Here is an 11,992-nt window from a genome sequence, read left to right as displayed (position 1 = left end):
CCAGGATGGTCTCGATCTCCTGACCTCGTGATCCGCCCGTCTCGGCCTCCCAAAGTGCTGGGATTACAGGCTTGAGCCACCGCGCCCGGCCTTCAATGAAGTTTTATAATGTTGTCCATTACATACATATCTTTTTTTAAGACTTAATGTACTGCGTAGTTTTTGTAACTATTATGAATGGTCAGTTTTCAGTTGCTGATTGCTAACGAATAGGAGTGGTATTAATTATTCTGTATTGACCTTGTTTGTGGCAATGCTGTTGAACTCCTGTCATCCCAACAGTGGATTGATACTCTTGGATTTTCTATGTAGATTGTTTTTATCATTTTCAAAGAATGGCAAGTTTGTCTTTTTTCTTCTGATCCTTGTAGCTTGTATTTCTTTTTTCTGTGACTTGCTGCGCTGGCTAGGATGTTGAATAGCAGCAGGCTCTGAGAGGGAACATCCCTCTCTTGTCACTGACTCTACTGCACGTGCTTCTAATGTGTCCTCTTAGTGTTGTGAACACAAACTTGAATGCATGGAACCCCAGGGTCCCTGAGCCACACTCTGAGAACTATTGCTATGCCTCCTGGGGTCAAGTGATCCTCCCACCTCAGCCTCCCAAGTAGCTGGGACTACAGGCATGTGCCACCAAGCCCTGCTAATTTTTTTAATTTTTTGTAGGGATGGGGTCTCAGTATATTGCCCGGGCTGAGCTTGAACTCCTGGGCTCAAGCGATCTTCCTGTCTTGGCTTCCCAAAGTATGGGGATTACAGGCATGAGCCAACCATACCTGGCCTTTTGCTCTTTTTTTTTTAATCTATTTGAAATTATTATTATTTTTTTAACCTAGGAGCATAGATTCAAACTGCCCTAAATATACACTCTTTCCTTTTTTGTTCTTGGTAGCATTTCCTTTTCTACTTTTCCATCTATTTTCTTTTTTTTTTTTTTTGAGATAGGCTCTGGCTCTGGCTCTGTCACCCCAGCTGGAGTGCAGTGGTATGATCTCGACTCACTGTGGCTTCTGCCTCCTGGCCTCAAGCGATCCTCCCACCTCAGCCTCCCAAGTAGCTGGGACTATAAGCATGTGCCACCATGCCTGGCTAATTTTTGTATTTTTTGTAGAGAGGGATTTTGCCATGTTGCACAGGCTGGTCTTGGACTCCTGGGCTCAAGAGATCACTCACCCTGGCCTTCCAAAGTGCTGGGATTACAGGCGTGAGCAACTGTGCACAGCCCCTTTTCCATCTTTTTTTGTTCCCTTTATTGGATTTGCCAGGTGTTTGTGTACTTTATTAGCATTTTCAAAGAATGACCATAGAGATTGTTTTCTGTTTCTTTAAATTGTGTTTTGTTTCCTTTCATATTCTTTCCTTGAATTTGTTTCTTTCTTTCTTTCTTTCTTTTTTTTTGAGATGGAGTCTCGCACTGGGCTCGATCTCGGCTCACTGCTACCTCTGCCACCTGAGTTCACGCAATTCTCCTGCCTCAGCCTCCCAAGTAGCTGGGATTACAGGCGCACACCACCACGCCCAGCTAATTTTTTGTATTTTTAGTAGAGACGGGGTTTCACTGTGTTGGTCAGACTGGTCTCGAACTCCTGACCTCAAGTGATCTACCTGCCTCGGCCTCCCAGAGTGCTGGGATTATAGGCATGAGCCACAGCCTGCATTTGATTTCTTGCTGAATACTTAGATTGTTTGTTTCAGTCTTTCCTGTTAAAATGAGTCTATTAAGGATGCACAGTTTTCTTTAGGTAGGCTTGGTTCTATTTCCACTTTAGTTTCCATTTTTGTATTCTTCTGGAGAGAGGGTAACTTTTCATCGTATATTTCTAATATAACAACAATATGGGTAGGAATTATTTTGCCAATGATATATTCCTTTGGGATTTGTTGAAACTTTCTCTGTTGCTCTTTTTTTGGTAATGTTCAGTATGTTGAAAAAAAAGTGTGTTCTTTATGCTTTAAGCATGAGATTCTTTACTTGACCCACTTGTTTCTGAGGGAAGTATGTTAAAAATCTCAACTGGGCACGGTGGCTCACGCCTGTAATCCCAGCACTTTGGGAGGCCGAGGTGGGCAGATCACAGGGTCAGGAGATTGAGACCATCCTGGCTAACACAGTGAAACCCCGTCTCTACTAAAAATAAAAAAAAAATTAAACGCATCTGTGGTCCCAGCTACTCGGGAGGCTGAGGCAGGAGAATGGTGTGAACCCGGGAGGCGGAGCTTGCAGTGAACCGAGATCGCACCACCGTACTCTAGCCTGGGCAACAGAGCGAGACTCCATCTTAAAAAAAAAAAAATCTCATTCCAGAGGAGGATTTACCAGTTCCTCTTTGATAGATCCATACCTGCTTGTAATTATTAAAGCTTTTTGGTGGACTTTTAGTAATATGCATTTTTTTTAATTCCTATTAGTGATTTTTGCTTTCTTTTCTTTTTTCTTTTTTTGGAGACAAAGTCTTGCTCTTGTCCCCCAGGCTGAAGTGCAGTGGTATTATCTCGGCTCACTGCAACCTCCACCTCCTGGGTTCAAGCGATTCTTCTGCCTCAGCCTCCTGAGTAGCTGGGATTACAGACGCCTGCCTGCCACTGCACCCAGCTAATTTTTGTATTTTAGTAGAAACGAGGTTTCACCATGTTGGCCAGGCTGGTCTCCAACTCCTGGCCTCAGGTGATCCGCCCGCCCCAGCCTCCCAGAGTGCTGGGATTCCAGGCATGAGCCACCGTGCACGGCCTGTCCTGTTCTTTCTTGACTGTGGTGCTGGTTCCATGGGCTTGTGCGGTTCGTGATGATCCACTGAACTGTGTACTCAGGATTTGTCAACTTTTATAATATAAATATACATCAATAAAAAGCTTTAAAGATATAGAAAAGGTATGTAGGTACCCCAGCTTTATTTTAACTAGTGTTTGATCTAATATTTACTGATATTTAGCCTTTCTGTGTTGTTTTATTTTAGGCCAAATAGTTGCATCATGTGTACCTAATCCAAGAGTCTCATGCTTCTGGTAAGTGAGTCAACCTTATTTTGCTTATTTATTTTGAGACAGGATTTTGCTTTGTCGCCCAGGCTGGAGTGCAGTGGTGTGATCACAGCTCACTGCAGCCTCTGCTTCCTGGGCCCAAGCGATCCTACCACCTCAGCCTCCCAAGTAGCTGGGACTACAGGTGTGTGCCATCACAGCCGGCTAATTTTTTTTTCTTTGGTAGCATTGAGGTCTCCCTACGTTGCCCAGGCTTGTCTCAAATTCCTGGGCTCAAGCTATCCTCTTGCCTCAGCCTCCCAAAGCGCTAGGATTATAGATGTGAGCCACCGAGCCTGGCCCCTTCTATCATTTTTAATTTTCTTCCTTAACCCTTAACATTTTGTCTTCATTCTTCCATGTAAAGTGAATGAGTATTGTTGTTTTCCTCCTGAATGAGATAGCTTAGCATGCCAGAGAGGAGGAGGGGGATAGACAGCCCGAGGGCAGCAGGCAATAGAGGTGAGACTGGAGGCTGGGCACTTTGGTGCACTCCTGTAATCCCAGGACTTTGGGAGGCCGAGGCAAGAAGATTGTTTGAGCTCAAGAGTTCAAGACCAGCCTGGGCAACATGGCGAAACCCCATCTGTACAAAAAAATTAACCGGGTGTGATTGTTGGGGTGATCAGACCCAACACCAGGCAGTGGGGGCTGTGAAGTCTGGCGGAGTCAAAGGAGAAAAGACAGGTTAAGAGTACATAAGGTGGGCCCAGGGGGCCAGTGCTGGTATGGAGGCTGTGAAGGCCCCGAGCTCTGGGAGCCCACACTATTTAATGGTGATCAAACAAAGAAGCAGATGGTGAGGACGTGCATACGTGAGGGTAGACAGGTGAGGACATGAGGATGTGGGGGTAGAAAGGTAGTGGTGCATCAAGTGTGGCTGTGATGGTTTAGCATTTTCTTTGATGCATATGTAATATGCTCTGCTACCTGAGATAATGGAAAACTTGTTTACGAGCCTGGGAGGCCAGTTAGCAGTACCCCCACTGGGATGGGTGGGGGTGGACCAGTGAGGCAGGCAGGGCTGTTTATGGCAGCACCAAGTAGCCTGAGCTATGGAAGAAGGGGCCAGACTGGGCCTCCACTTGTTCTGTTCTCTTCTCTCAGCACCTGAGTGACCAGCTCCTGTGCACCGCCCTCAGAAAGCCCAACCCTTAGGCAATGGCAGCCTTGTTCCTGTCTGCCCCACCCCAGGTGAGTATCTGTCCTCCTGGGAGGAGTGAAATCTTTACCCAGGGCTTTCCTTGGCAAACACTGTCAGGTGTCTCTGGTTTGGGGTGCTGACGTGATGGTAGGGGTGACCCTGGGACCCCCATGCAGCCACCCACTGTGGTGGCGCCTTTAGCATGCTTCTGCTGCCTCCGTGCCGCTGCCAGCCCACTCTGGACCACACCTGGGCTATAGCAGTTGCTGTCATTCCAGGCCGAGGTGACCTTCGAGGATGTGGCTGTGTTCCTCTCTCGGGAGGAATGGGGCCGCCTGGGCCCTGCTCAGAGGGGCCTCTACAGGGACGTGATGCTGGAGACCTACGGGAACCTAGTCTCACTGGGTAAGGCCCTCACTAGGACTAAGCTCTGGGAACAGCCCTAGGGGCTAAGGGCTCAGCAGAGGCTGGGCTGGGGGCCTCACCCCCTGGGCACAGAGGTAGGTGATGACCTTTATCCCAGGTAGGCACCTGATCTGAGAAGATGAGGGGAGGGGCAGTGCTGGGACCTTCCTGAGTCAGCCCTTCCCTTCCCTCTCGCTCCAGGTCCCAGGCAGACCCCTCCCTGGTGGGACAGGGGGACCGGGGTCAGGGGGTGGAGTTGCACACCTCCTAGTGGAGGTAACCCCTGAGCTCTTGTTCCCTTATGCTCAGGACTGCCCCAGCCCAATCTCAGTGCCCTCCAGAGGGTGTCCAGGCTTCCGTCACCCCCTCTGCTTGTGCCTCCCTTACCCTGCTGCCCCAGGGTGAGACGGCACTAGGTGCTGCCCTGTATCCTTGGTACCAACCCCAGTCCCTGTCTCCTTCCCAGGAGTAGGACCTGCAGGCCCCAAGCCTGGAGTGATCTCGCAGTTGGAGCGAGGGGATGAGCCCTGGGTCCTGGATGTTCAGGGCACCTCTGGGAGAGAGCACCTGAGAGTCAACAGCCCAGGTGCGTGAGGGGGTCTGCTCCCCAACTCAAGTCACCGAATGAGCATTTGTTAGGGTCCAGCATGTCTGTTTAATGAACCAGGAGTCTGCGGGGAAGATGCATTGGGGCTAGCACAGGAGGCCTGACGGTGGCCTTTGCTGAAGCCCAGGTCACTTCTCTCAGTCTGGGCACCTTGGTGGGGAGATTATTGAGCAGAATCTCTCCAGGGCAGCATTTCTGTGGAAAACAGGAATGGACATTCCAGGCAAGGTCCCGTGTAGAGGGGAGTGAGTAGGTGCAGACCATGGGTGCTGTAAGGGGAGGTTAGGGTCTGCAGAACCCCACAGAACCCTGCCCTCCAGAGCTTATGCCAGACAATGAGGGCCTAGTGATGGAGACTATCACTTAATTCCCCTCTCTTCTAAATTAATACACTACGGAAAAGTGAGAGAGTACACATCACCCTGAATCTCACTGCCCAGACACAGTTGTATTGTAGGATATTCCTTTCCTAGCACTGGCCTTTCCACTGTTATGTACGGACAGTCTTTCTTTTTTTTTTTTTGAGACAGGGTCACCCTCTATCACCCAGGCTGGAGTGCAGTGGTATGATTATGGCTCACTGCAGCCTTGACCTTCTGCACTCAAGCGATCCTCCTATCTCAGCCTCCCGAGTAACTGGGACCACAGGCATGTCATGTGCCACTCACACTAAGTTTTGATTTTTTTACAGACGAGGTTTCACTATGTTGCCCAGTCTGGTCTCGAACTCCTGGGCTCAAGTGATCCTCTCGCCTTGGCCATCCAAAGTGCTGAGATTACAGGTGTGAGCCACTGCCATTGCACCTGACCCAGATACTGCTTTTTTTTTTTTTTTTTGAGACAGAGTCTTGCTCTGTTGCCCAGGCTGGAGTGCAGTGGCGCAATCTCGGCTCATTGCAGCCTCCACCTCCCAGTTTCAAGTGATTCTCCTGCCTCAGCCTCCTGAGTAGCTGGGACTACAGGTGCCTGCCACCACGCTTGGCTAATGTATGTATTTTTAGTAGAGACAGCATTTCACTGTGTTGCCCAGGCTGGTCTTGAACCCCTGGGCTCCAGCAATCCTCCCACCTTGGCTTCCCAAAGTGCTGGGATTACAGGTGTGAGCCATTCTTTTTTTTTTTTTTTTTTTTGAGACAGAGTCTTGCTCTGTTGCCCAGGCTGGAGTGCAGTGGTGTGATCTCGGCTCACTGCAACCTCTGCCTCCTGGGTTTAAGCAATTCTTCTGCCTCAGCCTCCCGAGTNTGCCTGCCACCACGCTTGGCTAATGTATGTATTTTTAGTAGAGACAGCATTTCACTGTGTTGCCCAGGCTGGTCTTGAACCCCTGGGCTCCAGCAATCCTCCCACCTTGGCTTCCCAAAGTGCTGGGATTACAGGTGTGAGCCATTCTTTTTTTTTTTTTTTTTTTTTGAGACAAGGTCTTTCTCTGTTGGCCAGGCTGGAGTGCCGTGGTGGGGTTTCGGCTCACTGCAACCTCTGCCTCCTGGGTTTAAGCAATTCTTCTGCCTCAGCCTCCCGAGTAGCTGGGACTACAGGTACACGCCACCACGCCTGGCTAGTTTTTGTATTTTTAGTAGAGATGGGGTTTCACCATATTGGCCAGGCTGGTCTCAAGTTCCTGACCTTGTGATCCACCTGCCTTGGCCACCCAAAGTGCTGGGATTACAGGCGTGAGCCACCGTGCCTGGCTGACACTGCTGCTTAACAGGAATGATAGTGTGTTCTGCCGTGCAGACACGGAATGTGTTTCCATTTCTGTGCGCATGAGTCTCTGTCATGTCTTCACTGGAAGTGCAGGCCAAAAGATTGGATAGCTCTGCTGGTCACCTTTTTGCATGTGTCTGATGATATTCTAGGAAGGAACTGCTGGCTCAAAGGACTTCTTATTTTGTAAATCTGCTTATTTGAATGTAAATAGCTATAGAAATAAGACAAACCCTACGTTTACAACTCAGTGAATTTTTATGAAAAATCATCCTTCAGATTAAAATACAGACTGTTTCAGTCCCCAGGAGCTCCCTGGCTCTCCTCTGTCATTGCCCACTGCTCCCCACAGGGGTCTTCTTTCTGACTCCTGTCACAAGAGGCCGCTTCCTGCTTTGGATTTTTCTGTCTAGACGCACACAGGGCATCTTTTGCTGAACACTGTGAGAGCTGCTTGTGTTTCTTGGAGCAGCAGTGTGGTCTGTTTGGTTGCATTGTTTTATTGTATGAACATACCACAATTTATGTTCCCTTCTACTTGTGGAGGACATTGAGTTGTCCAGGTTTGGAGTTGCACAGGACTGCTGTGGACGCTCTTGGGCATGGATCTCTCCGGTGCCCGGAATACCTTTCTGGTGCGTGTGTGCCTGGGAGCAGAGTCGCTGAGTCAGCATGTTCATAGAGCAGCTTTAGATAAGGTTGCCAAACCATCCTCCACAGCAGCAGCTCCAGCACAGGCTCCTGTAGCAGTATGTGAGCACTGTCTGCTGCACATCTTGGCCGATATTGGTGTTCAGCACCTGTATTCGTGTGCAGTGCAGAGCCAGGCAAGGGGTGGAAGGATAGGCCCCTTAGGACTAGGAAGGGAGCAGTAATCAAAGTGGCAGTCATGAGGTGCTTGCACCTGGAACTTGCTGTGCTGGGCACTGGGCTCAGTTCTTCATGGTCAGTCTGTTGTATTACTCTGTTTTGTTCTCATGAGAGTGCCATGTGGCCACAGATGGAGAAATCAAGGCTCAGAAAGGTAGGTGAATTGTTGCCTCAGGTGACTCAGCTGGCAAGTAGGGGCCAGGACTAATCAATCCTGAGTGTGGCTGCTGGTATCAGTCTCTGAGGGGCCATGTGGCAGGACCCCACTTGGGTACTTGTCACTCCCCATTCTTGGGAAGTGGCCACCCAGGAGAAGTTTGTTGTGTGAGTGTCAAATCAAGGAAGGAGTGAGTGTTTGAAGGGCTACATGACTGCGGCCCTAGGTGAGCTGCGTAAGCCTCTGAGCTCCAGACTCTCATCTTTGCAAGGCTGTTGTGACTTTGGAGATGATCAAATCAGTACCCCACAGGTGGCCAGCAGCATCTCATGCCTGCCTTCCAGAGTCAGAGCAGGTGACCCTTAGATGTTCTGTTTTTTGTTTCAGTTCTTGGGATCAGAACTGAGTACAAGGAGTTGACTTCACGGGAGACATTTGGTGAGGAAGAACTAGGACAGCCGAGGGGGATTTTTCCCCGGGCATCTGAGCCGGTAGAAGCCTGTGACCACATCAGGAAGGCAGAGGGGAGCCTGGAAAAGCTGGAGCAGAGAGGCCCCAGGGCAGTCACACTGACCAACGGGGAGAGCAGCGGGGGGTCTGGGGGAAGCCTCAGGTTGGTGTCACGAGCTGTTCCCGATCAGAGCCCTCACAAATGTGATATATGCGAGCAGAGTTTTGAACAGAGATCCTATCTCAACAACCATAAGCGCATACACAGGTCAAAAAAAACAAAGACAGTTCGTGACTCTGGGGAAATCTTGAGTGCAAACTTAGTTGTTAAAGAAGATCAGAAAATTCCTACTGGGAAAAAATTGCATTATTGCAGTTACTGTGGGAAAACATTCAGGTACAGTGCCAACCTTGTCAAGCATCAGCGGCTTCACAGTGAAGAGAAACCCTACAAATGTGATGAGTGTGGGAAAGCCTTCAGCCAGAGCTGCGAGTTCATCAACCACCGAAGGATGCACTCAGGAGAGATTCCCTACCGGTGTGACGAGTGTGGGAAGACATTCACCCGGAGGCCCAACCTCATGAAGCACCAGAGGATTCACACTGGGGAGAAACCCTACAAGTGTGGTGAGTGTGGGAAACACTTTAGCGCCTACTCTTCCCTTATTTATCACCAGAGGATCCACACTGGAGAGAAACCCTATAAATGTAATGACTGTGGGAAAGCCTTCAGTGATGGCTCCATCCTTATCCGCCATCGTCGGACTCACACTGGAGAGAAGCCATTTGAGTGCAAGGAATGTGGCAAGGGCTTTACCCAGAGTTCTAACCTTATCCAACATCAGAGAATTCACACTGGAGAGAAACCCTATAAATGTAATGAATGTGAGAAAGCTTTCATTCAAAAAACCAAACTTGTGGAACATCAGAGAAGCCACACTGGAGAGAAGCCCTATGAATGCAATGACTGTGGCAAAGTTTTCAGCCAGAGCACACACCTCATCCAGCATCAGAGAATTCACACAGGAGAAAAGCCCTACAAGTGCAGCGAGTGTGGGAAGGCCTTCCACAACAGTTCCAGACTCATTCACCACCAGAGGTTGCACCACGGAGAGAAACCCTACAAATGCAGTGATTGCAAGAAAGCCTTCAGCCAGAGCACTTACTTGATTCAGCACCGGAGGATCCACACCGGGGAGAAGCCCTACAAGTGCAGTGAGTGTGGGAAGGCCTTCCGGCACAGTTCCAACATGTGTCAGCATCAGCGGATTCACCTCCGGGAGGACTTCTCCGTGTAACAGTGGAGCAGTGTCTGAGGGCAGAGTCCAGCTGAGCATTTCCTGCATGCGCCCCCGGCACCTGACTCGGCCCTTTATTATCCACACAATGTTTTCACAGGGTGAAAGGACATTTCTCATTAAACAAACCTCTTTTCTTAAATCAAATGCAGTGCATGTTCATTTTAGAGAAATTGAGAGAGAAAAGTGAGCAAAAGAAGCTCCTGTAATCTCCCCACTTAGAAAAAAATTCATTGCTGCTGATTTAGGAAGGTTTTCTTTGAGACATACTGGAGAGCATTTTAAAAAGAAAATACTGTAATGCTTGTCATTGCAGCATCTAGGATCTTCACTTTTGCTATTTCCTCAATATCAGAAAATTCACACTGAAGATAATACCACATATTTTAACATTTTTATATATTATAAATTTAAAAACATGGGCCAGGTGTGGTGGCTCATGCCTGTAATCCCAGCATTTTGAGAGGCCATGGTGGGTGGATCATTTGAGGTCAGGAGTCCAAGACCATCCTGGCCGACATGGTGAAACCCTGTCTCTACTAAAAATACAAAAATTAGCCAGGTGTGGTGGTGGGCGCCTGTGATCCCAGCTACTCGGGAGGCTGAAGCAGGAGAATTGCTTGAACCTGGGAGGCAGAGGTTGCAGTAAGTCGAGATTGTGCCTCTGTACTCCAGCCTGGGTGACAGAGTGAGACTCCGTCTCAAAAAATAAGTGAAACAAACAGTCATACTTTTTATGTCAATAGAGTTGAAGTTGCCTTTTTTATTGTGGTGAAATAACCATAACATGAAATTTACAATTTTAACCATTTTTAAGTGTACAATTCAGTGGCATTGAGTACATTCATGGTGTTGTGTAACCATCACCACTGTGTATTTCCAGAACTGTTTCACTATTCCAAACAAACTGTGTACCTATTAAACAATAACTGGTCATTTCCCCCCTTCTCCTTGCTGCTGGTAACCTCAATTCTATTTTCTGTCTCTTTGAATTTGCCTATTCTGGGAACATAAATATGTGTGGAAACATGTAATCTGTGTTTCTTTCTGTTTGGCTTAGTTCATTCCACATAATGTTTTCGAGGGGTTTCTCTGTGTTGTATCCTGTTTCGGAACTCCATTTCTTTTCTTTTCTTTTTTTTTTTTTTTTTTTTGAGACTGGGTCTTATTCTCACCCAGGCTGAAGTGCAATGGCATGATCTTGGCTCTGCAACTTCACCCTCCCAGGTTCAAGCAACTCTTTCACCTTACCCTCTTGAGTAGCTGGGACCATAGGCACATGCCACCAAGCCTGGTAATTTTATAGTTTTGGTAGAGATGGGGTTTCACCATGTTGCTCAGTCAGGTTTCGAATTCCTGTCCTCAAGTGATCCACCCACCTTGGCCTCCCAAAGTGCTGGAATTGCAGGCATGAGCCACTGTGCCTGGCCTCGATTACTTTTATCTTTTTTAGATGGAGTCTCGCTCTATCACCAGGCTGGAGTGCAGTGGTGCGATCTCGGCTCACTGCAACCTCCACCTTCCAGGTTCAAGCAATTCTCCTGCCTCAGCCTCCTAAGTAGCTGGGACTACAGGTACGCAGTACCACACCCAGCTAATTTTTTATTTTTGGTAGAGACGGGGTTTCACCATGTTGGCCAGGATAGTCTCGATCTCTTGACCTCATGATCCGCCCGCCTCATCCTCCCAAAGTGCTGGGATTATAGGTGTGATCCCCTGTGCCTGGCCTCCATTACTTTTTATAACCAAGTAATATTCCATTGTATGTATATAGCACATTTTGTTTATCCATTCATTTGTTGGACACTTGGGTGTTACTACATTTTGCCTATTGTAAGTAGTGCTAGTGTGAACATTGGTGGAAAAATGTGTTTTTGAGTCCCTACTTGAAGTACTTTTAGCTCTATACCAAGTAGCTGAATCATATGGTAATTTAACTGTTTTGTCCTGGCATGGTGGCTCATGCCTGTAATCCCAACACTTTGGGAGGCTGAGATAGGCGGATCACTTGAGGTCAGGAGTTGGAGAACAGCCTGGCCAACATGGTGAAACCTGTCTCTAGTAAAAATAGAAAAATTAGCCAGGCGTGGTGGTGCATGCCTGTTGTCCCAGCTACTCGGGAGGCTGAGGCAGGAGAATCGCTTAAACCTGGGAGGTGGAGGTTGCGGTGAGCCGAGATAACACCACTGCACTCCAGCCTGGGTGACAGAGTGACACCCCGTCTCAAAAGAAAAAAATATATATGGTAATGATTTAACTTTCTCAGGCACAGTCAAACTGTTCTTCACAGCGGCTGTGCTGTTTTACATCCCCACCAGCAAAGCACAACGGTTCCATTT

At 48.3% G+C, this 11,992-nt stretch overlaps 1 protein-coding gene across 2 annotated transcripts in view; it reads left to right on the top strand.

The window, feature by feature from the left end:
• ZNF34 (zinc finger protein 34) overlaps window positions 1-9,800 on the top strand; it is a 13,870-nt gene extending 4,070 nt beyond the window's left edge. The window contains exons 2-6 of one of the 2 annotated variants that reach the window (XM_017883561.1): window positions 2,955-3,003; window positions 4,126-4,212; window positions 4,441-4,567; window positions 5,034-5,153; window positions 8,293-9,800. In XM_017883561.1, the coding sequence (XP_017739050.1) occupies window positions 4,180-4,212; window positions 4,441-4,567; window positions 5,034-5,153; window positions 8,293-9,653 (1,641 nt within the window). In that variant the 5' untranslated portion in view covers window positions 2,955-3,003; window positions 4,126-4,179 and the 3' untranslated portion in view covers window positions 9,654-9,800. The remainder of the gene's footprint in view (window positions 1-2,954; window positions 3,004-4,125; window positions 4,213-4,440; window positions 4,568-5,033; window positions 5,154-8,292) is intronic. The other variant, XM_017883563.1, reaches the window with a different exon arrangement.
• Window positions 9,801-11,992: the final 2,192 nt, after the last annotated feature.

Source organism: Rhinopithecus bieti, unplaced genomic scaffold, assembly GCF_001698545.2.
Source record: "Rhinopithecus bieti isolate Rb0 unplaced genomic scaffold, ASM169854v2 scaffold_13617, whole genome shotgun sequence".
NCBI classification, from domain to species: domain Eukaryota; kingdom Metazoa; phylum Chordata; class Mammalia; order Primates; family Cercopithecidae; genus Rhinopithecus; species Rhinopithecus bieti.
Note: the sequence above shows the minus strand (reverse complement) of the source record. Positions and strands in the feature narration are given on the sequence as shown.